General features: G+C 38.0%; 1 protein-coding gene across 3 annotated transcripts in view; it reads right to left on the minus strand.

Annotated features, from left to right (window-relative positions):
* Nucleotides 1-26490, minus strand: part of ANK1 (ankyrin 1) — a 322933-nt gene that overhangs the window by 93535 nt on the left and 202908 nt on the right. For all 3 annotated transcript variants that reach the window (XM_074287345.1, XM_074287342.1, XM_074287343.1), the window contains exons 3-7: nucleotides 11670-11768; nucleotides 6770-6868; nucleotides 5274-5372; nucleotides 3235-3420; nucleotides 1188-1286 (exon numbers count right to left, since the gene is read on the minus strand). In XM_074287345.1, coding sequence (XP_074143446.1) covers nucleotides 1188-1286; nucleotides 3235-3420; nucleotides 5274-5372; nucleotides 6770-6868; nucleotides 11670-11768 — 582 coding nt within the window. The remainder of the gene's footprint in view (nucleotides 1-1187; nucleotides 1287-3234; nucleotides 3421-5273; nucleotides 5373-6769; nucleotides 6869-11669; nucleotides 11769-26490) is intronic.

Genomic DNA, 26490 nt, shown 5'->3' on the forward strand with positions numbered 1-26490 from the left:
TCTGTGTGTTTCTCTCTATGCCCCTTTCTCTGTTTCTCTGTCTTTCTGTGTTTCTCTCTGTGTATCTCTTTCTGTCTCTGTATCTCTATCTCTATCAGATAGATAAAGATTTTTCAGCAAATCTTTATTACATAGATCTGGTGACAGCCAGAATTTTTTTTTTTTGTCAAACCTTCAGTGACTCCCTATGGCCTATCCAGCAAAGTTCATTCTTTGAATTGCATCCGAGGCTCTCCACAATCTGTGGCCACCCTCCCTTGTCAGTTTTACTTACGTTTTTCTCTTGACGCCATTGGTCCTCCTCAAAAATGAAAGATGAACAACAATAACAACAACTACCACCTACTTCCCATCACCATCCTCTATGCTTCTCCCAAATTATACTATTCTCCATATCTTATATATGCCCTATTCTTTCCCACCTCCAAGCTTTGGCTTAAAACATAGCTTAAATTGCATCACTGATATCTAGAACTGTTGGATTCCAACCCATCATTTTAAGCCAAATTTTAATATCTATACCTCTATTAAGCCTTTCTTAATCCTATCTTTCTGTTTTAGATCTCACATAATACTTTCTTCATTCTTCTCTAGCATACTGATATATTGTTCTGTTGTCTCTCTGTGTTATAACCCTAAATGATAAGCTTCATCAAGGCAGGAATTACATTTCATCCAAACATTGCATTTCCCCCAGGGTCTAGCTTTGTGATATGCTCACTGTATACACACTATAGTGTATATTTCAGTTTGCTGAATTGGAATGAAAAACCTAATGATAAGAAAAAACTCAGTCCCATTAAGTCAAAGGGTGAATGTAATTGATCATGACTAAACAAAGACAATATCACCAAAAGACAAAAGCCTAGAGATTTTGTCAGAAAGGATGAAAAGACTTTAGCAGGGACCAGAGATGTACTTGACCATTAATTGCTTCTTAGACAAAATAATATATCTATGTACATGCTGCATCTTCCTCTCCCAGTAGAATATAATCTCCATGAAGGCAAGATCTGTTTTATTTGTCTTTGTATGTCCAGAACCTAGTACAGTGCCTCACATAAAACAGATCCTTACTAAACATGTATTTGTTGAATGGGGAAACTGAAATATTCTCCAACAAATACCTCAGTACCTAACAGAGAGATAAAGGAGAGCACCCAGACCCCCATTACAAGAATTGTTACCTGTGGTGTAAAATTCACGCTGGCACCCCGGTTTAGTAATAATTGGGCCACATTGAGGTTCTCATAGTGGGCTGCTATGTGGAGCGGGGTGAATCCTGTCTGTTGAACAAAGAGAAGAAAAATTTATCAGTAACGTCCCTAAAATGGCAATTACATTGTCTCTGTACCTGGGAATGTTGGTTGTGATCAGAGGAGTTACCAGAGTACCTACAGATTGGGTCCAGATAAAAATATTTCCAGGACACCCCCCCCCAATCTGAAGGGACCAAATGTCCCCTGGTAGATGTCTCCCTGCCTGGCGAGTTACAGGAAGATAGTAAAAATGGCATGTTGAAATCCTCCCAGGATATAAGCGTTGCTTATAGAATCATCCTGCGTTCAGTGTGTATCAGGATCCAAGATCTAAATGGGATTTTTTTCAACCTAATTCATGGACTTGATAGCCAATTAATCCAGATGATTAGTGAACTGTGCTTCTTATACTGAAAGGCAGGTAGGTGATGAAGTGGATAGAGCATTGGACCTGGAGTCAGAAAGGCCTGACTTCAAATGTGAACTCAGACACTTACTAGTAGAATGACCCTGGGCAAGTCACTTAAGTATTACCTTAGTTTCCCCAACTGTAAAATAGCAAAAACAGCCCCTTTCTCTCAGGATTGTTTTGAGGACCAAATGAAATAATATTTATAAAGAGTTTAACATCACTTGGCACACTTAATAAATAATAAACAAACAAACGAAGCATTTAAATACTCGCTTCTTTACTTCCTAACAAAGCCAAAACAGGGGAGTTGATTCTTTCCCTTCTGTTTGTTGACCTAGGGATTTGTCTAACTTTGCCTTACCATAATGCAAATGCATACATATGGTCACAAGAGGGAGCAAGAGGGAGAGAGTATGAATGGCAAATCCAGCCTTGGTCCTGCAAAAACAACTCAGTGAACATGCCCTAATGATGATAACTCAGAGCACAGGGCCTTGTGCCTGCTAGGGGACTGATAAATATCGAATGAAAGAATGAATAGAATTAGTGATGCCATCTTCACCTACGAGGATGATAATATCCAAAGGGGCTGTGGGGTATAAAGGAAGGATTTGGGAATCAGAAAACCTGGTTTGAGGTTCCAGCCTTATGCTTCTTTACTGTTTTAACCTGAAGGAGTTATCTGAGTCTCAGGTAACCTTATCTGCAAAACTGGCACGAAAACTGAACCACCTACCTTGCATGTCTCTTGTGAAGAAAGTGCTTTCTAAAGCCTTTCTAAAGTCTTTTCTAAACTCTTACATGAACTGATGCTGAGTAAAGTGAGTAGAACCAAGAGAACATTGCACACAGTAACAAGATTATGTGATGATCAACTGTGATAGACTTGGCTCTTTTCAACAATGCAGTGATTCAAAGCAATTCTAATAGACTTAGAATGGAAAATGCCACCTGCCTCCAAGAGAGAATTATAGAGACTGAATGTGGATAATAATATTTTTACCCTTTTTTTGTTTGTTTCTTTTCTTTCTTGTTTTTTTTCCCTTTTGATCTGATTTTTCTTGCATAACATGACAAACATGAAAATATATATAAAGGCATTGTACATATTAAACCTAAAAAAGTACTTCCTAAATTGCCTAGTGTGAGATAAAGACATTCTCATAGTACAGGGGTGCTCTTGGTCCATTGCTCATTACTCCTCATTATTCCTTTTTGTAGTCTCTGCCAGAAGGAAATCTGGGTGAAAGAAATTCAGCACTATAGTAGTCATAGGGCTCAAATTATCTGGCTAGATACATTTATGAATGTCATAGGGTGACAAGAAATATACACTTTTTGCCAGTGATATTTCTATCATAATGCCAGCTGTGATGTTTCGTTTTGGGGCCTGTCTATTTTGTTGCTGAACTTGCACAATTTTCATTTTAATATTTGGTCTAGGTTAATTCACCTCCAACTTATCCTAAATTTACTTGTAGGAAGGGGTCTCTGCTCAATGCTTCTGTCCCATAGATTTAATAGTTCAAACATCTGCATGTGTCTGCAATGTCACTTCCTTACCTTGGATAGCACATCTGCATTTGGGTCATTTTGGAGTAGGACAGCTGCTGTCCTTGTGTCATCATTCCGGGCCGCGATGTGAAGGGCTGGCAGACGCACCTTTCCCTTTGTCCCATAATTGATCAAGTGAGCCACCACGTTCTCATGACCCTGCTGCAGGGCCACAGCCAATGGTGTGAAGCCATCCTGGACAAAAGAGAGAAAAAGGAGATGAGTAGAGGAAGGTGACTTACTACAGCAATTTATATGACTTTTCAGAGACTCAGTTTCCTCATCTGTAAAATGAGCAAGTTAGCCTAACAGCTCTGAAAATTTTTCATTGATAATAAAAATAATAATGATAGATACAATAATTGGTTTTTAGAGGTAGGAATCCTAGAGAAAATCTAGAGCAACTAGTCTTTGTAAAGATGAGGAAGAAGACTCAGAGACATTTTAGTTAAGCTGAGATCACTTAGGTAGTTAGCATTAGAAATCTCCTAAATGTTCTCTTTACTACACAACATAATCTGTCATCAGGCTAGCACTCTGTCCTTGAAATACAGAGTGACTCAAAGTTGACTGTATTGTGGGAAATTTACACACATGGGCACATAGGCTCAAAAAAGGACATATATGCAGACTGGCTGTCAAGATAGCATTTCTGCTTACTTGGTAACACTACACTGGTGACTTTCTGCAGAATTCTTTTAAGTTTTAGTTGGTTATGTCCATAATTGGGACTCTCTGAATAAAGATGGGAAACAGTTACACAAAGTCTTAGCATTGCTGAACTGAAAAACATAGTGCTAGAAGGTGCCATAGAGACTATTTGGTTGAAATCTTATTTTGCAGATGATGAAATGGACCCTGAGAGAATCATAGACTTGCCCAAGATGATACAATTATTCTGAAAAAAAGGGGTCTACCAGATGCTCTTAAGGTCCTTTCCACCTCTCATATTTACCATTGCTATCATCCATAAGCACTTGATTCTCTAATATTTCTAATAAGAACATTTAAAAAGCTCTCTCTTTTCATTCTCTCTCTTTCTCTCTCTCTCCTCTGTTTTCCTTCCTCCCTCCCCCTCTTTTTCTTCCCTCCTCCTCTATCTCTGTATCTGTTTCTTTCTCCTTCTCTCATCTCCTATTTTCTGTCTCTGTCTCTCTTCTCCCTCTTTCTCTTCTCTCTCTTTCTCTCTTCTCTCTCTTTCTCTCTTACTCCCTTATTCCCTGCATCTCTTTTCCATCTCCATCTCTTTTTTCCATCTTTTCTCACTTTCCTATCTTTGTTTCCCTCTTCCTTTCTCCACATTTGTCTCTCTTTGTTCTCTCTTTTTTCCTCTTTGCCTACCTCCTCCTCCCCTTCCTTCTCCCTCCATCTCTGTTTTTCATCTCCCTCTCTTTTCTTTCCTTCTCTCTTTTCCATATCCCTTCTCTATATTTCTCTTTCTCATCTCTGTCTCTGTTGCTCTCTCTTTCTTCTCTCTATCTTTGTCTCTCTTTTCTCTCTGTTTCTGTCTTTCTCTGTCTCTGTCCATCTCTCACATTCCATTGTTTAGCAATCTGTGCTACAGTGGGTTCTAGTGACTCTCTCTTGATATTTTTCCTATCTTTATCTTCAAATTCCAGAAGATCATGGATCATACATACTCTACCCCCTGAGCACCTCTTCTACCATCACCATAGGAATCCAGTGATCTCCAAATAGCAGATGGTCAATAGAAATGAACTTCACTTGATATAATGGTGATGTTACTGAAATGTAGGTGGGCATCACTATATATATATATATATATATATATATATATATATATATATATATATATATATATGTTGTTTTTTTTCCTGAGGCTGGGATTAAGTGACTTGCCCAGGGTCACACAGCTAGGAAGTTAAGTGTCTGAGACCAGATTTGAACTCGGGTCCTCCTGAATTCAAGGCTGGTGCTCTATCTACTGAGCCACCTAGCTGCCCCATCACTATATATATGTTGACAAGTATATTTGTACACTAGACTTGTGACTAACAGGGGTGATGGCATTTGACCCAGATACTCACTTCTGTAGCAACATTCTGATTTGCTCCATTTTCCAGCAGAAACTTAACAACTTCCAAATGATTTTCCTGTGCTGCCATGTAGAGAGGCGTAAAGCCTTTCTGTAAGCCAAGAAAACAATTCATTATAGACATTGTAGGATCTACTGTTAAGCCTCTCTTTGAAGCAGAAGCTTGCCTTGAATTAAATTTCATCAGGTACCAAAAAGGACTATTACATTTTGGTCTACAATTGCAAAAATACACAGTAGTCATGAGACTTTAGTGACACCCTCTTTAAAGCTAGAGCAATTTCTGTAGAAAACAGTATGTCCATCTTTCAAGTCTTCAGGAGCACAAAAAAGATGATTTATGATTCTCTCACCCACAGAAATGCAGACTACTGTCTACAGTAGGAAGGTGATTGCTCCAATCATATAATAGTTGACAAAGGGACAGAATTAGGAAAAATCCTATATTCTGTGTTATAAGAAGGGGTTGTTTCTGGTTATTGAAATCCTCATCATTTCAACTAATTTTAAAAAAATAATAAAAATTTAAAAACTTATTAAGTTTGCAAGAAATTAAACTCAAAAGAAAAAAAGACCATCAACATGCAGATATCTATATCAACAATTACTGCTTCCCTTTATGTCTCCTTCCATTGCTTAGCTAATCCAACTCATGATGTGTATAGATGCTGATCTTTCATATGGTCATAATGAATATGTTCTTTGAATCTGGTTTTGGTTTCTTCACTTACTTCAACCACCAGAAAGTTATGTTCAGGATGGAACTCAGTAAATGTTGGCCCAGCAGATCCTTAAGTAGAAATCTTAAAATCTGGGACAAATTTAAGTGAAGAAGTGTAACAATGATATATATGGGCCACCAGTTTCCAGGAGAGATGATTTGACTTTATATGTGTTCATACTTGGAGAGCAGGCAGCTCCTATCATCCTTCTCCCCTGACTTCCACAAGCCTATAACCCCTTATCTTTTTTGCCCTTTCTTCCAGCCTTATAGGAGATGGAATAACCCAGCACTATAAATAATGGGGATGACATTCTCTGGATTATTGTGGGGAATGTTTCCCCATAATTGATGTTGACAACTGGGAGAACACCCTCGCTGCTTTGCACTAGTTACAACTCTAACATTTCTCTGCTCTTACTCTACTCCTCAGTATCCTATCACCCCAATGTGATGGAGCCCATGGTGGTGATCTAGCTCTGGTATACTCAGAAATGTGCAATTTAAAATGCACAGAACATAATGACAATAGAAATGAAGGAAGAACAAGAATGAATAGTTGCTTGGAAAACTATTCCCAGATTAAAACTATGTGTTATAATCACTACTGGAGGCAGAATTTTTAAAGATATAAATGTATGTTTATTTCAACAAGACCTCATCAGTACATAATTGAGTGAAGATGGCACAAAAATAATCAAAGAAGAAAACTATTACCTTCCAGGCAGTCAAAACATGACTTGGTTTGTTGAAAGTAAGTATATTACCTGAGACTGTGCGTTGACATTAGCTCCATAGTTGACGAGTTCCCGGACCACTTCATCTTGACCTGCTAGGGCAGCAATGTGCAAGGCTGTGTTCCCCTTCTGAAACACATCATGGATGAGAAGGGCAAAGGTCATTTACTATACAGACATCACAAACGACTCCTCAAATATATTTGGACAAAGAAGCCAGGTAGATGATCTCTAGGACACCTTCCGCCTCTAAAATTCTATGAGTTTAGGAAAAGGGTTCAATTGACTTTCTTCATGGGAGAATGGAGTAGAGGTTATGTATGTGTGTCTGTGTATATATGTGTATGTGTCCAACATTCCTCTTGGACAGAGATGCTCCTGCTCCTGCTCCTGGCTTGCCAAATAGTCAGCATTTCTCCAGATGCCCACTGCTTGGGTAAGCCCACCAGGATGTTTTCCTCAGGTCCCTCTTGCTCTCTTGTCTGTCTGTGGTTCTGCTGATGGCATGGGCGTAGGACCCTCAGCTGAGCCTGAACAACCAGAAAGAGTAGGCCACCAGTTCCTGTGGTCTCAGCACTAAGGCTTAGGAAAATACCCATAACAAATACAAAAATAAAAGTTCATGCCTAAGTGAAGGCCAAAGAGAATGGGAAAGGTGGGAGAGGGGCAAACTCAGGGAGAGAAGAGAAAGGGAAAGAACAAAGACATGAGGTTTGTGGGCTTCAGATTATATGGAGAAAATTGGAGCAGAGGGAAAACCTAAGAAATAAGAAAGGAAACTGTTAAAGGAAATGAGAAAGACAAAAAAAAAAAAAAACAAAGGGAGGAAAAAATGTGAACTGATTATAATGAGAACAAATGAAATAGGGAAGAATTAGCCAAATGAGGGAGGAGAAGATGCCAGAGAATGAATAGTGGAAGCAAAAGAGAAAGGCAATGAGAATCTAGAGAGAAATTTTCTTTAAGGAGAGATAATAGAGAAATCAGAAAGTCATGTCCAAGAAAGAGAGTAATTTTCTTCTCTCTTTTTTTTTCTTGCCCTGAAATGGTCCTGAGTATATTTAAAACTAAATCAAAAGGCAGGAGAGGGATTAGTAGGCATTGCTTGCTGAACAGTGATGGCACCTAGGCTGCCTGCCTGTCTGTGTACTCTTCTGCCCCTCATGTGAATCCCATGGGGCACATCAGCATATTCTAGAAGGTGTAGTGGATAAAGGTCTGGGACTGGGTTTAGGAAGGCCTGAGTTCAAATGTGACCTTAAACACTTAATAGCTGGATGTTACCATCTTGGCCAATAATGTAACCTCTGTCTCCCTCTATTTCTTCTCTATAAGATGGGGACAATAATGACAGCAATCTTGCAGGCTAGTGAGGAACAAATGAATTAAAATGCATGTAAAGCACTTCATAAACCTTTAAAGCATAACATAAATAAATGCTACCTGTTCTCCAGAGAAGGTGGATCATCTCCACCCATGTGAACCCCTTAGGATACTGACTGGGGCTGAGGATGTTGGATTTGTCCATTCTTTTAAATCAGGGGCAGGAACCATACGTGAGCTCATTCAATTACTAAGTAATTTAAGCAGCAGAGGGGTGATCTGACTTCATTCTTTACAGCTCATATATAGTGTATGGATTTTAGCCAACAGCAGCCTAAACACTTAATCGATCAGGGGAAATTTAGGACCAGACAATCAAGGGACTGTAAAAAATACTGTTGCTTTCTATATGGTAGCAAAAGAAACTTTGTTACAAGGGACAGAGAAGTACAATGGGCCCTGCATATATATGTATAAGGATCATCTTTTTAAAAAATCTATAAAAAATCTAAAAAATCTAGAAGGTAAATGGAGATGAATTTCATTGAAAGGTCCCTGCATATTAAAACTATGCTCCTCTCCAAGTACTTCATTCAAGCCCCCAATTGTCTTTCTTTGTCTCCTTTTAGCTAGAAGAGCAAAGAGGGTCTGGAGGGATATAACTTAGCTGTTTATATACAGCAGGTGCTCAATAAATGTCTACAAGGGCTGATAGGTTCAAGGCTGGGTGCTGAGATCACTTCAGCCTTGAGAATGAAAGGATACTGTACTGCACCCCTTGAATCCCATCCCATGCAAACTTCTCTGTGAACAGAAACAGTGGTATTACTGTATTATCACCTGGGTGGTGAGCTCAGGAATGATTCTTCCTTTCAGCAGAGCTGACCTTTTCTTTCTCTGACTTTTTTCACAGGGCTCCCACTCCATTAGCAAAAGATCCTCCCACCCATCCAAAGAGGGACTTTACACAGAGAATAATTAATGATTTTTTTCATAGAAGTCCAAGCTCTTATACTTTTATTTTTTCTTTAAGAGCTTTTGGCCCTTGTGGGAGACTCACTTGCTGTATCAAGTGGAACAGGTCTGTTGGCTAACACAGCATCTCTAGGAATTAAGGCTTAGAGACAAGGTGGAGTGGACACTCTTTTCTCCATCGGGGATAGTAAAGGAGAGCCTTGGTCTGACTAGCAGAACCTCAAGGCAAATCCACTCTCCTTTTATTCAGAGGTGGATATTTTTGGAAGGGAGAAGGGCATCCTTGGCTCACTAACCTAGGACTTCATGGGCAAGAGTGGTCGTACTAAGTGAGAGTCCTGGTCCACACCGGGACTCAGTGGTGCCGAGACACCCTTGGGGGAGGAACAAAAGCAACCGGAAGACACTGGGAAATTGACTTACCCCCAAGACTTTCTGCATGTGCTCAAGGACAAGCTCACCCTACCCCTAGGTCAGGGGGAGAGTCGCGGGGGAAGGGGCGTGCTAGCAGCTCTTCTTTCTCTGCTTGATCTTTCAGCCTGAGGTAACAGCTGCCCTTGAAGGAGCCAGGAAAAATTATTTAGCTGTATTTTGATGCACAAAAGTACCCAGTTTCTCCACTTGCAGGGAGTCAAGAGATCTTGTGGAAGGGAGGAGGAGGGTCAGCAGTTGGTGCTGAGTGGATGGAAATGGAGGAGGGGAGCCTCCCATGGAGATTAATAAAGGTGATGGAGAAACACAGCCCCGATCTGCTGTCTGTCTTCATGGATAGCCTCAGAGCCACCAGGAAGCCGTGGCTCTCTGCTCCTAGGGGATATGGGATGGAAGGGAGAATGCAGATGCTTCACATTTAAAAAAAATTACTAACCATGGCTTATGGGCATGTAGGGTGGATTTAATTTTTGTTTGTTTGTTTTGTTATTCATTTACATCATGCCAGTGGTTTGCTGCATGCCTCGGACAATGGTTTCCCAGATTCCACTTCTCCCCATCTCCGCCCCTCCCCTCTTCTGCATGAAATTCTGAAACTCACAATGGCTTAGGAAATTTCTATAAATAAAGAAGGATACGCCAAGTGTTTCCTTGCAAAAACAACCATCGAAAGGGAAATTCAGAGACAGTCAAAAATGTTGAAGCAGACTGTCTTTGCAGTTCTTGGGGACCAGCCAAAATGAGAGTATTGGTTTCTGGTGTCTCAGAGCCTTGTCAGATGGCTTGGCTCCTGTGCCCAAGGCAGGTGATAACATCAGAAGAGGGAAAAATGATAAGATTTTTTTTTAATCCCACAGAAGGGACACAGAGGAAACAATTTAAATTGGCTACAGGATTGGGGGAGGGGAAAGTATATCACAGGTTTACAAAACCATCCCCAAATCTTGCAGATCTGCATGGCAAAGTTCTTTTTCACTTTCTGCGAATGACATGAAAATTACAGAATTTTACCTCAAAGAGATGATTCCACTGTCACAATATTTTGGTGGCTCCCTTCATAACCATAAATTATACCCTCTTCTCTCTAGTACTGTTCTGGGCTCTCTGCACTAAAGGCGGCAAAATGTTTACCACTTGGTACTGCTGCCTGCGAAGCCATTTAATAAAGAGCAAAACTGAAAAATAAGATGCAGATGGGGAAAAACTCGAGGAGAAAAAAACAGGAAAAATTGAAAGAAAGGAACAGGGACAGGTGAGGGGAGGAAAAGGAACTCAAGAGATAGTATTATGGAAACTCAAGTTAGTTTGTTTTTCAGAAAGTTACCTGTGTGTTTATCAAAATGAAATAGGAAGAATGAGGCATGACTAAGGAGTAATGAAAATCAACCCACAAGACAGACAGACACATAAATTAGTTTCATTACTTTATAGTCATACTTCTGTTAATTGCATTCCCCAACTGTTAATGTAAGTTAGTGATGAGGATCTACTGAAATGGGGAGACCCCTCCATTAGTGTAATATTTTCTCTTGGACATCAAAACCCATTAACACATTCTAAATTTCTCCCACAATTGGTCCCTGATAGAATGTAAACTCCTCAAGGGCATGTTGCAATTTCATCTCTGTGTTCCCGTGACTTAAAGTAATACTTGGCATAAAGGAAAAGCTTAATAAATTCCAGATTGATTGATCAGAGAATGATGCTCAGGGTGTCTAGAAGTGGGGGGAAGCAGTATCTTCAACAATGAAGGTCTTTGTAGAGAAAGAGAAAAAAAAAAAGAAGGGACTCGGCTTCTGGTAACAAGTAAAGGTTTGCACTCTCTACTCTTGTTCACAAAAGTAATCCAGTCAAGGGTCCAGAAAAACAAAACAACATAACCTAAAATCATGGGAATATAAGAAAAAGGTTTCCATTTAAAAATCTGGATATGTGGATAATCTCTCCAGAAATTCTGTTGAGTTTGTGATGATATGGGTGTGATTGTTGTGGGTTCCCCCATTTCTATTCACCTGAGTAATTCAGAGAAACTATATAATATGGTAGATCCACAGGCTAATGATGATCCCATTGAAACAGATTCATTAGAATTCTCTGATAAACAAATGAATTATGTGGATTGTCATTTGATACAATATATTAGTTAGACAGATTGAAGCCCTGATTTTTCTATGGCATCCCCAGTCCTTCTGGGACTCACCTTTGTTGTGGTTTCTAAAACGATTTCCTTGTGCAGAAGCTCAACCACCATCTTCACGTGGCCTTCTTTAGAAGCCAGATGCAAACCATTCAACCCATTCTGAAAAGGATAGAACATTGTCAGATCAAGTGCTTCCTGCTGCTCTCTGTAGGAATTGCAAAGAAGGCTTGCTCTCAGGGATGATGAAAGTTTTGGAGGGCTAGAAGGAAAGAATTTTAGTGACTGTGGAGTTAAATGAGAAATGGTTATAGACTGGGGTCATTCTACAAAGGCTTTTAGCATCCATATTTTCTACTCCCCTTTAGCAGTAAATTTAGGAATATAGAAGGTTGTAAAGAAATATAGGGCTATGAATTCCACTGCTATGAGGCAAACAATCAAGAGTGACCTATAATCTTGTATTTCACTATAGCCACAACTAGGGCAGTACAACAAATGCTTTGCCTCAGGACTCCAAAGTTTAAAGGATGTTAATAGTGCTTACAATCTTTCATAGGACTGTAGCACAGAAACTGACTTTTACACATAACAAGAATTCATCAAAATAAAGGTGGGTTACAAGTGTTCTGTACATGTCTCTCCTACAGTTTCCAATTGATTTGTCTTTAAAATTTGAAGCAAGGGTCTGTTTCCCACTAATTTGCTCCAGGTACCAAAAATCTCTATTCTGGTTTTGCATCTTCCTCTTTGATTATCTCCAATTTGTCCAGCATAGAGCTTATTTACACAGAGCTTTTTGTATGTTGTCTTCCCCAATTAGGATGTCTGTTCCTTGAGGGTAAGAACCATCTTTTGCCTTTCTTTGTAACCCGAGCACTTAGACCTCTTCATCACTAAAACCTTGCTCCACTACTAAGTTCTGAAATTCTCCTCTCTGGTTCCATTTTCTTACCCTTAAGTCCCCTGAAAAATGTGGTTATACCTTGAAGACTTAGCCCAGTATCTTACAAAGGGATGGCACTGGACATGTGATTTCATTGGTATATTTCATCAGAAGAAGAAACTACTTGACACCTTCTTAGGAAATTAGAATATTAGTTACCCACAACACCAAGAGAATAAGCAACTTGTCCAGCATCTCATAGGTGATATGTGTCATAAATGAAATTAGGAACCAGGTTTTCCTGACTTCAAGGCAGTCTCTCTAACCATTTTACCATCCTGCCTCTCAGCCTTGCATATGGTAGATGTTTAATATATATATATTTGTTGAAATGAGATAAACATGTTTTCCAGTTTCTTCTCTATCCTAGTCGCCCTAAGCTGCAGACAGTCTAGCTCACAATGCTTCAGATATGATGTGCATGGGAGCAGCAACCTTTGAATACTATATTCCTATTAACAAAGTCCAAGAGCACAAGAGAATTTAAAAAAAAAAATTAAAGATTTCTTGTGCAGCAAGATAATTGTATAAATATGCATGTCTATATTGGATTTAATAGATTTTTTTTTACCATGTTTAACATATATTACATTACATGCCATCTAGGGGAAGGGGTGGGGGAAAAGGGGAGAAATTGGAACACAAGGTTTTTTAGGGGTCAATGATGAAAAAATTATCCTTGCATATATTTTGAAAATAAAAAACTTCAATAAAAAATTAAAGCTTAAATTGTTTCAACATTTTTCTACTGGTCATATTAGTATAATAACAGCTAATATTCATATAATACCAATCATGTACCAGGTACTATGCTAAGCACATTACAATATTATTTCATTTGTTCCTCATAACAACCATGGGAGAGGGGTGCTATTATTATTACTATTTTACAGATAAAGAAACTGAGGAAGACAGAGATTAAATGGCTTGTCAAGCTAGTAAAGTTTCCGAGGCTGAATTTGAACTCAGTTCTTACTGACTCCAGGCCTAGTGCTCCATCCATAAGACTAATTAATTGCTCCATCAGTATAATAAGTGTTAGTGTGACCTCCTTCCTCTTAAGAATCTGATTTTTGAGCCAGTTAACATACTTGCCCCTTAAACTCAGTGAGTCTGGCCTCTCTGCTGGTGTGGTGACATGGAAAGAGCCTTAGCCTCAAAACTGGAAGAATTGGTTTGAATCTTAATTCTTTCCTTCAATCACTTGGGTAAGCAACTTGTCCTCTCTGGGTCTCAGCCTCCTCATTTAGAAATTAAAAGGTTTAATTTAGAACAATCCCTAAGGTCTCTTCTGGCCTGAGCATCCTGTGGTTCTCTGCAGTTGAAGTTCCAGCAGGAATCCTTCTGCAGTCAGTTGGGCCCTAAGTGCTTCAGCAGCTTCATCAAGCAGCCTCTGCAATCTCAGTGAATAGGCCGTGCGATTTTCCTCCAGGACCACTGAACTGGGCATTCACTATACACTGGGCTCCACAGCATGATTGAAGAACACTCCCAGATACTTGCCTGTGACTGTGACTGCTTTGGCAGGAGAAACTGATGTTCAGACCTTTATTAGGAAACTTGGATTCACTTTCTGGCTACAGCACATTAGGGAAGAGATGCAGAGATGGTTTAATCCTGTCCTTTCAGTTCACAGGTAGGACACTGAAGCCCACAAGAGTACAGCAGGGACCAGAACCTAGGCTTCTCGGCTCATAGAATGCTGTTCTTTTATCAAATGAAACCTGCTTGTCAAGATACCCCACGTTCATCATAGCTGACTTTCAAATACTCTCAAAAATTCCTACACTTAAAAAATTCCCTTCTGGTATAATTAACAATATATGCCCAGAGAGACCCAGGGATAATAACACAATTCATAGTTAAAACTAGGGTTGGGAGACAGTCTTTGTATCAGAACACCAAATTTTAGGATTGGAAAGTTACCATAATGCACTCTTCGAGCAGCATAGAAGCCATTATGGTAATGAATACTTGGTTTTTTTGCTCAAGTGACTTTGTCCAGGTCTCTTTTTATATTATATTTATTTAATATTTACATTATGTTGCAATATTATATGTAACATGACATTGCATTATTACATATGATATATGTAATATATGTTTATGTATATTATATATTACATTTCAATATAATATAAATATGAAATAAATATATATATTATATATGTTTAGGTCTTTTTTATATTACTTTTACATCAGGAATAATATAGTTGAGGCAAACTATCATTCACATTGCTTGCTCTAGGCTTATTTCTTATGGCTGCCTTGGGTACCAATATTGCTAATTACAACCCTAACAATTCACATCTCTATTAAACTTTAAGATTTACCAAGGACTTTTCCCCACAATATCCTATGAGATAGAGAGTCATGAGCATAATTGTTTCTATTTTACAGATGAGGCAACAGAGGCATGAAACAATTTGCCTATTCCCACATAGCAAGTAAACATGAAAGTTAGAACTTAACCTGAAATCTCCTGCCTGCATGAAATTGCTATTTCCACTAAACCCCACTGCCTCACCATTACATTGCATGAACAAAGAAAGGCATCTTGAGCGCATTTATGTGAACAGACATTTGTAATTCATCATAGGTTTAGTTCACTCCTTTGTTTTCTTAGTTCCCTAGAGAAATCAATGCACCAACGTTTATTAATTCTAATTGCAAAGTAAGCAGTGGTATCCATTTAAATCCGGTCCCTAAACCAAACTTTCAGGATCCCCCTCTCCCAGTTTCATCTGCTGTTAATTACAAAACAAAAAGACCTGCATTAGAAGAAAGGATAGCCACCCTTTCCAATTAAGATCCCACGTTGCAATGCAGATGTTCAGTGGCTTTTGTCTCAGTAATAGTCTCACTTGGATGGTAATAGCCTCCTAATAGATTTCCCAGTCATTAGTCTCACTCTCTTCCTTTACAACTCTTTTCACAATTGCCCAAGGAAACTGTGATTTTTAAGCCTGTGGGTGTTTATTCTTCTGAGATGGATCTTGAACCCTCTGTGACTCTGTAAATGGTTCTTCATGAATCATCATCCTCTCCTCCCACCTCCTCAAAAACAAAACCAGAAAACTCATCATCTCGTAGCCATCTTCTAGTGCTGAATCTCCTCAAACTTAGTCAGGCTTGACCTCTAATTATAGCCATTCACAGTCATTGCTGAATTGTACTTGAAGACTTTCCAGTTTGGTAAAACCTGCCAAAGTTTCTTCTTCCCTGGCATACATTTTGAGAAGCTGGAGCTAGAAGGCATCATCTGCTTTAGTGGAGGTCCCCCAGACTGCCCGTGAAAAGACATAGCTTGGCTTGGCATTCAAGGCCTTCCACATTTTGGTTCCATTTTGTTTTTCCTTATCTATGGACATATAATATTCTAGCTTTCTAAACATCCCTCAGTGGATCTTCAGCTCCTAGAAAGATGGTTTCATTTTTGTCTTGATACTGGACCAAACAACTAAGCAACCCTTGGGGGAAGTTAGTGGCTTTCTTGGGGAGTCTTGGGAGGTTGTACAATTTTCCAGATTTATTTAACAATACTCCCTATGATTCCAGCTGAAGACCACTAGCTCTTTTCCAATCTTGTCCCAGTCTCTCTCATTTCAGTACCTTTGTGTACATTGTCCTTCATGCCTGGACCAGACAAATCTCTATTGTCCCATCTCTACTTCTTTATACATCTCCTTCTTTCAAGGTCCAGTTCAGGTGATACCTGCCCTGTGAAGGGGAAGGGAAGGGAATAAGCACCTACATAGTGCTTACTACATGTGAAGCATACAGGCATCCTAGTACTAAGTACTTTCAAATATTACTTTGTAAGTGACTATTTCATTTGATCCTCACAAAAATGTAGGTGCTGTTATTATGCCCATTTTATAATTGAAGAAATAGGCAAACAGATTCAGTGACTTGCCCAGAGTCACACAACATCCTATGATGCCTTCTTCTGTCCCCAGCTAGAGGTGATCCCTCCTTCATTCCCATTCCTCATCTAGAGCCATAACTAGCAAATCTGGCCCTCAGAGACAAGAAACACAAAAGGTTCTCTTGAATTACTTTTTTAAAGACAAATCTAATGTGGAGGGTATAGAGACCTTAAACTTCAAGGTTCAAATCCCCTTAGGAAAAGAGACCTCAGGATAAAAATCTATGGCTGAAGAGGGAGCAAAGTATTTCTGGCCAGGGAGCAGCTGATTTGATGTGTGTATAAGTGTCAGGGAGGAAATTACTCCTATCTTGCCTAAGAATTTTTGCTAAGTAGGTGCTAAATTCAATAGTTTCCAGTTGCTGAAAGAGAATACATGCTATCAGAGCTCTTTACATCTTGGCACTCCAGAGAAAAACCATGATCATCTCACCTTAGTTATAGTTTGGAAATTGTAGCTTATCACCAATAATACATAATTATCAAACCATAACTCAATTATCATACATAAACTTATATATGGTTTGCTTTTCATCCTTCTCTTTTTGGCTTCTATTCCATTATAATTTATATTATGGACTTTTTGAGAGCAGGATCTATATTTTATTTCATTGTTGTATCCATACTGCATAGTAGTTTGTACCCAGCAGGTCGGTCTCTCTCTCTCTCTCTCTCTCTCTCTCTCTCTCTCTCTCTCTCTCTCTCTCTCTCTCTCTGTCTGTCTGTCTCTCTCTCTCTCTCTCTCTCTCTCTCTCTCTCTGTCTCTCTCTCTCTCTCTGTCTCTCTCTCTGTCTCTCTGTGTCTCTCTCTCTATGTCTGTCTCTTTCTTTCTTTCTTTCTTTCTTTCTTTCTTTCTTTCTTTCTTTATTTCTTTCTTTCTTTCTCTTTCTTTCTTTCTTTCTCTTTCTTTCTTTCTTTCTTTCTTTCTTTCTTTCTTTCTTTCTTTCTTTCTTTCTTTCTTTCTTTCTTTCTTTCTTTCTTTCTTTCTTTCTTTCTTTCTTTCTTTCTTTCTTTCTTTCTTTCTTTCTTTCTTTCTTTCTTTCTTTCTTTCTTTCTTTCTTTCTTTCTTTCTTTCTTTCTTTCTTTCTTTCTTTCTTTCTTTCTTTCTTTCTTTCTTTCTTTCTTTCTTTCTTTCCTTCTTTCCAATTGGGGTTAAGTGACTTGCCCAGAGTCACACAGCTATGAAGTGTTAAGTGTCTGAGGCCACATTTGAACTCAGGTCTTCCTGATTTCAGGGTTGGTGTTCTATCCACTGTACCACCTAGCTGCTCCCACAGTAATAAATATCTTTCTTGTTGATCAGTCTGTTAAGTAGACTATAGAGATTTATACACAATTACAGTGCCATCACAAAGTAGTTGAAATAATGAGTTGGAAGATTTTTCTCCTCTACTAGATTAGTAAAAATTTCTACACAACAAAAATAAACCTTAATGCATACACAATAAAGTTAGCCTAAGGAAAACAGTTCATCTCTAAGAATTTTCTAATTATAAATATTATATTTATTCCTTCATTTCCCCTCTTTTTAGGTAGATACTTTACTGGTAAAACAAGGAGGAATTAGAAGGGCAAATCTCTCTACAACATCTGTGGACATGACTATGAAATATGCCAGTGAACAGACACTGACTTCAATTTCACCTTGACAGATATGATCAGAGCAATTGAAGTAGTATGTATGGGGTTTAGAATTCGTCTTCTTCCTTTCAGCAAATAAGAGTCTAAAACTCTGACCAAACCTGCTGAGTAACTCCTCTTGCTGCTGACATGCAGACAACTTGCCAGGGGAATTGGGTAGAGAAAAATAAATCACCTATTTCTTCCTCAAAATAGCCAATAGGGTGCAGGGAATTGGTGAGAAGGAAAGCTGAGTGAATATTATGGTTAAATTAGAAGCCCAAGAATTAAGGATTAGCTACTCCTGGTGGTCAGTTTCAAATAATTGTATGTCTTTCTTTAGAGAGGATATTAGCTTACCTGATTCATTTTCCAACAGACTTCCTAAAGAGAATCTCCTGAGTCCACTTGGCCCCATATGACCTGATACCACATAGCACTAAAAATAGTCAAAAAAATCTTCTGGAAATAACTATAGAAAAAATATTCATTTATCCTTTGTCTCAGTTTCCTCATCTATAAAATGGGGATAATAATAGTGCCTACATTCATGGGTTGTTGTGAGGATCAAATGTAAATAAAACATTTTGCAAATAGGATGCTAATGCTAGCTATTATCATCAGCTCCATTTCTATTTCATGGAATTAATAAAGGCTTGTTGAATGAGAAAAAATATTCCTGCCAGGCACACCTGGGATCTGTCACCTGCCTTTGCACTTTTTTTCAGGTAAGACATCATTTCTGAGAAGCAATCTGTCTGATGGAAGGCGGGGATAAGAGCTCAGTCAGGCTGTTTTCCTTTAACATTTGCAAGGCGGGAAAAACAATAAACCTCATTCAATCTGAATGATTTAATTCGTAGCATTTTCCTGTACCAACTGTGAGAAATAACATTGGCAAAATATGCCATTTCAGACATTTGTTCTCAGTAAATTATTCCTCTGTTTAGTTCCTCTGATTGCCCCCCAATTATATTGGCTGATTTTCAAGTGTACAAATGTGATAGATATAATAGAGGAAATTTAACTCTGGTCCCCTTAAATGGAAAGTAGCTCTTTTCAATGGACAGAAATGATGACCCTAAATTCTTCAGAAGATAGGAAAGTCTTTGAAATACCAAACCACAGCCAGAGCCAACATTAACTGTTTTAGAAATATATACAATCACATAATCATTCTCCTCAGCCTTCTGGCCTTTCAATCAAAAAGATATCAATACATGAGCCTGGCCCAAAAGTACCTCTTATTAAAATATCTTTCAATAGACAATGTGGGAGGAGCTATGGAAAAATAGAAACACAAATTCACTGTTGGTAGAGTTGTGAATTGGGCTAACCATTCTGGAACACAATTTGGAACTATAGGACAAAAATTGCTAAACTAATTATACTTTTTGATTAGATGATCTCATACCTGAGCATGTACCTTAAAGAGGTCAACAACCGAAAGAAAGATTCTATACAGAATAAAATATTCACAGCAATCACTCTGTGGTAGTAAAAAAAATTGGAATAAAATGGTATTTATTAGTTGGGAAATAACTAATGAAACTGTGGGCATATGAATGGAATATTATCATACCATAAAAACTGACAAATATAAGGAATTCAGAGAAACATGAATCAATTTATATGAAATCATCTTAGAAGAAAACATTATACACAACAGCTACAATAATACCAGTCAGGGCATGATAAATACCATAGAAATGATGATGATCAATATTAATAACAGCTATCTAAATAATAAATAACAATCTAAGCTATGAGAAGAACAACAGATTGCAACAATAATAAGATTATTATACATTTTAATGATCCTATAAACAATGCTTCTGCATATATTATTAAGTTTTGAACTGGGTGTAAGGAGTCCTAGATTCTAGTTCACAGTAACATTACATGTGACTCTAGGCAATCCACTTGCCTTTTTTCTGCCTCAGTTTTTCATTTTGTGAAAAAAAGGGACAGCACTAGATGATCAGGAAGATTGCTTTTGGAGATGGCATTCTACACTGTGAGTGGACAATACAGCTACTGTCCCCTTTTTTTTTCCCATGAGGAAATTGAAGGCTTGGAGAGTATCAGTGATAATGGTTAGACTGTTGATTATTGTGTTGGACTGAGTCCAGGGCAATACCATAATGACTACAGCTGGGTCATTAGCCATGGCACAGAACGCCAGGGGCTTTGGCCTATAGTCATCAAAGATACCTAGTTCCTAAGCCCCTTCACAGCTCACAGTCAGAAAGACAAAGTTTTGCTTGGTTAGATTTGGGTTTTGTTTGTTTGTTTGTTTGATCTTTGTCTATTTTTGTATCTCCAGTGCTTAGCACTTAGCTTATCAATTTGACTTGACTGCCCACACTATTTTGGCAAGAATGGCAGCTACAAACACAGACCAGACTATAAAATCAGATGAGAGGGCCTTGATCTTGCTGGCTATCTCTGATGCCAGGAACCCCCTAATAAACTGAGAAGGTTTTTGCAGTACGGTATATCAGGAACATTTGAATATAAGGATATTCTTACAGCATTAAAAATCCCAACGAACTCTTCTCTTACAGAATCTGATCATGAGCCCCAACATTTATGAAACCATGTGATATGTGTGTACTGTTCCTGGCTTCAGGTGTATGCCTTTGCAAGTATTTCACTGCTTTTTTTTGTCTGTGAGACGCTAGAGAGCTACCATGATTGTACCTGAGATAGTTCTCAATTAGTAAATTTGGCAAAAATTTTTCCTTAGAATCTTTTCTAAGTTATGTTTCTGAAGATCTCCCCTCATCTGCTAATAATAAGACAAAGTATTGATAATCATCAGTAATGAGAGAAAACAGTTGACAGATATCAAATAGAGATTTAATTTTCCCAAAGACATCCCACTAGTGAGTGGAAAGCCAGTATGAAAATTTAGGGCTCCTAATTCAGGGTTCAGGGTTTATTTCACAACACCATTATGACTCTCAGTTAAAAATCAGCACTCAAACAAACTGAAAAACTCATTTTTTGTGTGTGCTTACAGAGATGGGAACAATATTGGAAGGAACTATTAGTGCAATATTTTAGATAGAAATAAATCTTATATATTTGTAGGTCTGTAGTCCAAAACAGAAAAAAGAATATATTTAATCAAGGATTGAAAAAGAGAAAGAAAACAAACTTAGCTTCACCCCTGACCCTAATATCTTTTCAAATATCATTTGTTCGTCCTTCATTCTCAAAGAGGACCAATGGCATCACAGTGTGATGTCTTGACTTGCTGTAGATTGGATTTAAGTGAAGCAGAGCTGCACAAAGTCATTAGCCTCACTATCTCCTCCAGAGTCATCAAAGTCTAGTGGCAAGACATGAACCAAGACGACTGGTGATGGTCCTGGATGCAGTGGGAGACCTTGACCTTCTTAAGGTAAGGTCTTTCCTGAGTCTCCATTTTCTGAGGCAATTCAAATTATCACTTGACAATTCAACATATTGCTTATGGATTTTTTAAAGTAGAGAAGGTTAAAAAATGAAGAAAGGGAAAAAAGGAAATGATCAGATAGGGAGAAAAGGAAAAAGGTTAGAGAAGAAAAAAAGGAAAAAGAATTGAACAGGAAAACCAAAGAAGGTTAAGTAAGAAGGCCTCTTGCTAGAAGTCAGCAACAGAACAGAATCAAAATCATCCAAAGAACTTTCCCATATTTTACCACTAAATTTTACTCAATTGGAAATTTATATCAGGAAATAAACAGAGGGCTACCCTTAGGAATCAAGAAGACTTTGATTTAAGTCTTGCCTTTGATCCAGGTTAAGCCATGTGGCTATGGGCAAATTATTGAATCCCTCAGTGTCCTAGGCAAGTCTGACTACAAATTAATATATGGTTATAATAAAACTATAAATTAGTCACTGATATTCATCCGTGGAGAAAGCTTCAACCAAAGAGATTATCTATACTAATGAAATTAGGTGTCTGGACTTTAAGAAAAAAAAAAGAAGCAACAAAGGGTAGGGTTGATGAAAAAGGTGAAAATATTGATAAAGATGCTGACTATAGAGATCAGATGGCATGTCAAGGTCTCTACATGTGTAAGAATACAGGGCCTGTGGGATGGGCCCAACCACACACACCCTCTTTATGACATACAGGCCATGTGAAGTTGGACCTTTTCCATAGGTCTGATATTCCCCATGATGGAAACCGCAAAGAGCCATTGAACCATGATGACAAAACCTAACTGAGATTTTTAGAAAACACAAGTCCAGCACAGAAACTAATCCATGTAAAAACCTTTCCTGGAGGTCAGATCTTTATTTTGCATCATCTACCCAGTCTTTAATCTCTTCCTATCTGGATATTTTATAACTCTACCAAGACTTGTTGTTGTTCAGTTGTTTGTCAGTTGTGTCCAAATCTTCATGACCCTATATGGGATTTTCCTGGTAAAGATAATGGAATAACTTGCCATTTCCTTCTCCAGCTCATTTTACAGATGAGGAAACTAAGGCAAACAGGTTTAAGTGATTTGCTCAGAGTCACCCAGTTGGTGTCAGAGACCACACTTAAACTCAAGAAAATGAATTTTTTTGATTCCAAACCCAGTACTCTATTCACTTTGTCATCTAGTTGCCCCTACAGAGATTTCTCAGTGGTAACAGTCAGTTGAAAAAATATATGATCTTGAAATCTAATGAATCAGAAACCAGACAAAGCTGTACTAACTACCTTAACCCCAGTGGATAGCCATATTTTATCTCCTCAAACCTGTCTCCTGTGGTGGGAAGAAACAAGATAAAATCAGAGAAAGAAACAGAGAGCTAAACTCAAACTCCCTCAAACTTGAATGAAGCTGACACCAATAAAAAGGAGCAAGATTGGATCTTTGCATTTGCTCCATTTTCTTTTACTGAAATCCAAATTTAGCTCTTTTACCGAGGCAGTTTGCTAGATTTGTGGTTTACTAGATATTCAAGAGGAGGGAAAAAACCAGGCAAATCCTTTTCATTATCTTTTTTTTTTTTTAAGACCACAAAAAAACATTTTCAGTGCATTGCAAGGAGATGAATCAACCTCATATCACCTTCTCTTTATTTCTTAATCTCATGAAACTAGCAACAGTTTCCATGCTTTGGGAAATCAGTGTGGTTCAGCAACAAATCAATTGCAAGGGTTTGCAGACCCCTTGGGAGCCTGGCTTGAGGGGAAGAAATGGCAGCTCAAGTTAATGAACGAAAGGGGCTCTGAAATGAAGTACAGCTGCTAAGAATATTTCCAGGGGACCATAAAAAGCCTGGTATCAACCAAGCAAGCATTTATTAGGCATCTTCTATGTCATTATTCTAGATATACTAGTGATATAAAGATGGAAAGTGAGAGTCTCTTCCTGCCCTCAAGGAAGTTTACAATCTACCCAGGGGAGATAGCAGGTGGATATATAAGTAGAGAGAAAACAGATACAGAGTGATTTGGGGAGAAAGGTGCTAGGATAAGTGGATAGGTAGATAGCTAGCTAGATGATAGAAAAATAGAGCAGTATTCAAGTGCTTTCAATGTAGAGGTCCTGGTGATAAGTGCTGGAGATACAAATACAAGTGAGAAAGATAGTTCCTATTTTCAGAGAGTAATGTGTACATAAAAAGGTAGGGTAGCTGTAAATCATATGGATGTCCTTCAGTTGGTTATTGGCTGAAAAGATATGGTATATGAATGTAATGGAATGTTATTGTTCTATAGGAAATGGTGAATAGGCTGATTTCAGAAAAGCCTGGAGAGACTTATATGAACTGATACTGAGTGAGGTGAGCAGAACCAAGCGAACATTATACAAGCAACAAGATTATGTGATGGAACTGCCTCTTCTAACAATGAGGTGATTCAGGCCAATTTCAAGAGACTTATGATGGAAAGAGCCAACCATATCCAGAGAACTCTGGAGACTGAAGGTGGATCAAAGCATGGTATTTTCACTTTTGTGTTTTGGTGGTTGTTTGCTTATTTTTTTTTTCTTTCTCATGTTTTTATTCTGGTAATTTTTGACCTGATTTTTGCATGATGAATATGGACATATGTTTAAAGAAATTGCAGCTGTTTAACTTATATTGGATTGCTTGCTGTCTTCAGAAGGGGTTGGGAGGGAGGGAAGGAGAAAAATTTGGAGCACCAGGTTTTATAAGGGTGAATGGGTGCAAGCATTGGAAAAACAAAATACTATTAAATAGGGAAAAAAGTAAGGTGGGTCAAGTTGACAAAGATATTTCTAGTACCCTTTTTTTTATTTATTACCATTTTGGTAATAATGCAGACAAAATGGACCTTCAGAAGCCATATAGTACAATGTAGCAGAAGAAGAACTAGGATTGGGATTGAGGAGACTTGGTTAAGTTAGAAATACGGTTATTGGAAAGAAAATCCACATGTCTTTTGTCTTCCTATAGGAGACACTGCCCAGTTCTGGCCATGCTATCTCACTGAAAACTGAGCAGAAGTTCATAGTTTATTCTCCTATGTACAAGAAAAGCATCTTTTGGTTTGAAAAGATTGTTTTATGTGCTGACGCCATCCATTCTAGGAAAGCAGTGAGTGGAGCAGGTGCTTTGGAACTATCAACATCAAGAGGGACACTCAAATCATCCTGAATAAGGTTTCCAAGGAAGCCTAGATATCATCTATGAGAAGGTATATATCACTTCCAATTCATACCAAATTTATCTTCTAAGACACTCAGGCTCACTCAAGCTTGTTGGCACCAGAATGCTCATATCTATTCACGTCTTATCAATGATAGTGTTTCTTTTAAATTTTAAGAAAGAACCTGTGTGTTTATCTTTTATCCTTCTAGAAGAATACAAACTCCAAGAGGGCAGGAACTACTTCATTTGCATTTCTATATTCCCAGTATGTAGCTTAGTGCTTTACATGAAGTAAGTGCTCAATAAATATCAGTTGAATTGGACAACATTCAAGTCTTTTGGCAAAATCCCCAAGGGGTGATATCAACTTATCTTTATTTTGTCTGAGAGACTTGGGTGTCTTCTGCTCACCCAAGTAAAGTTCTGGAATAAATATTCTTTCTTTTTTTTTTTTTTTTCTTTTTCTTGAGGCTGGGGTTAAGTGACTTGCCCAGGGTCACACAGCTAGGAAGTGTTAAGTGTCTGAGGCCAAATTTGAACTCAGGTCCTCCTGATTTCAGGGCTGGTGCTCTATCCACTGCACCACCTAGCTGCCCCTGGAATAAATATTCTTAACTGTTTGGGTTTTCATGAGCTTAATTTGGCAGTCTGGTGAAACTTATGGATCCCTCCCTCCTCAGAATAATGCTTTTAAATTCACAAAATAAACACACAGATTTACATAGGAAATCAATTATATTGAAATGTAATTACTAAAAAAAAAAGTTCACCAACTCCAGGCTACTTCTATTCTAGGAGGAAGTTGGGGAGAGGATGAAAGACTGGAATGTTTGTCTTAGTTCCTCAAATTTGCTATGTGACCTTGGGGTAATCACTCGGCTTTCTTTTCCATAAAGTGATTGGATTAGATTATTTCTAAAATCTCTTCCAGTTCAGATATTCTTTGTAACAAGCTTCATTTCAGCCTCAACAATTTATATTCAAAGATCCATTCCAGGACTGACATTGTATTTTCCAATTTTTTTTTTTTTTACTCTAGTGCTGACATCCCATATTATTTGGCCTCTTCCAGATCTGACATTCTAAATTCCAGGGTCCTTTCTAGCTTTATAATTCTAATCAAAACAGAGCTTTTAGAAAATAGTTGACATTAGCCAAAGAATCCACGATCAAACATAAACCTCATATGTATATTCATATTTTGGAGGTTTGTAAATTAAATTTAAAGGTCAGTGCATTAAAGCAGCAATGAGTCCCAAACCGAGTTTTATTCCATATAAATACTGTATCTCTTACTCCTTCCTTCTCTCTTTTTTTCTTTTTCCTTTCTGTATCTGTCTCTCTTTATCTCTGTCTCTCATAAATACACCTACATACATATACTCAAATATCCTGTCTCTCACATATTGAAGGGACTTTCATATTAAAATTTACAGTAATTAAATTATGAAGTAGGATATATTCTCCTGGAGACTGCTATAGTAGGTGCAAATTCCAATTCATATTCATTCATTCTTTGACAACCATCTCTTAAATGTCTACTTGGTACATACAAAACTTTGATATCTAATAAAACAAAAATATGTAGTACTATGCAACAAATATACAATAACCACAAAGCAGACAAGAATGTGATAAGTACCTATTTATAAAGTATTATTTGAGCTTGGAAGATGAAAAGATCCTTTTCCCCTCTGGAGATCAGCAAAGGCTTCCCTGAGAGGTAGCATTTGACCCAGGTCTTAAAGGCTTTCAAAAGGCAAAGAATATTTTAAGGA

This window comes from Sminthopsis crassicaudata, chromosome 2 (genome assembly GCF_048593235.1).
Source record: "Sminthopsis crassicaudata isolate SCR6 chromosome 2, ASM4859323v1, whole genome shotgun sequence".
Classification (NCBI taxonomy): domain Eukaryota; kingdom Metazoa; phylum Chordata; class Mammalia; order Dasyuromorphia; family Dasyuridae; genus Sminthopsis; species Sminthopsis crassicaudata.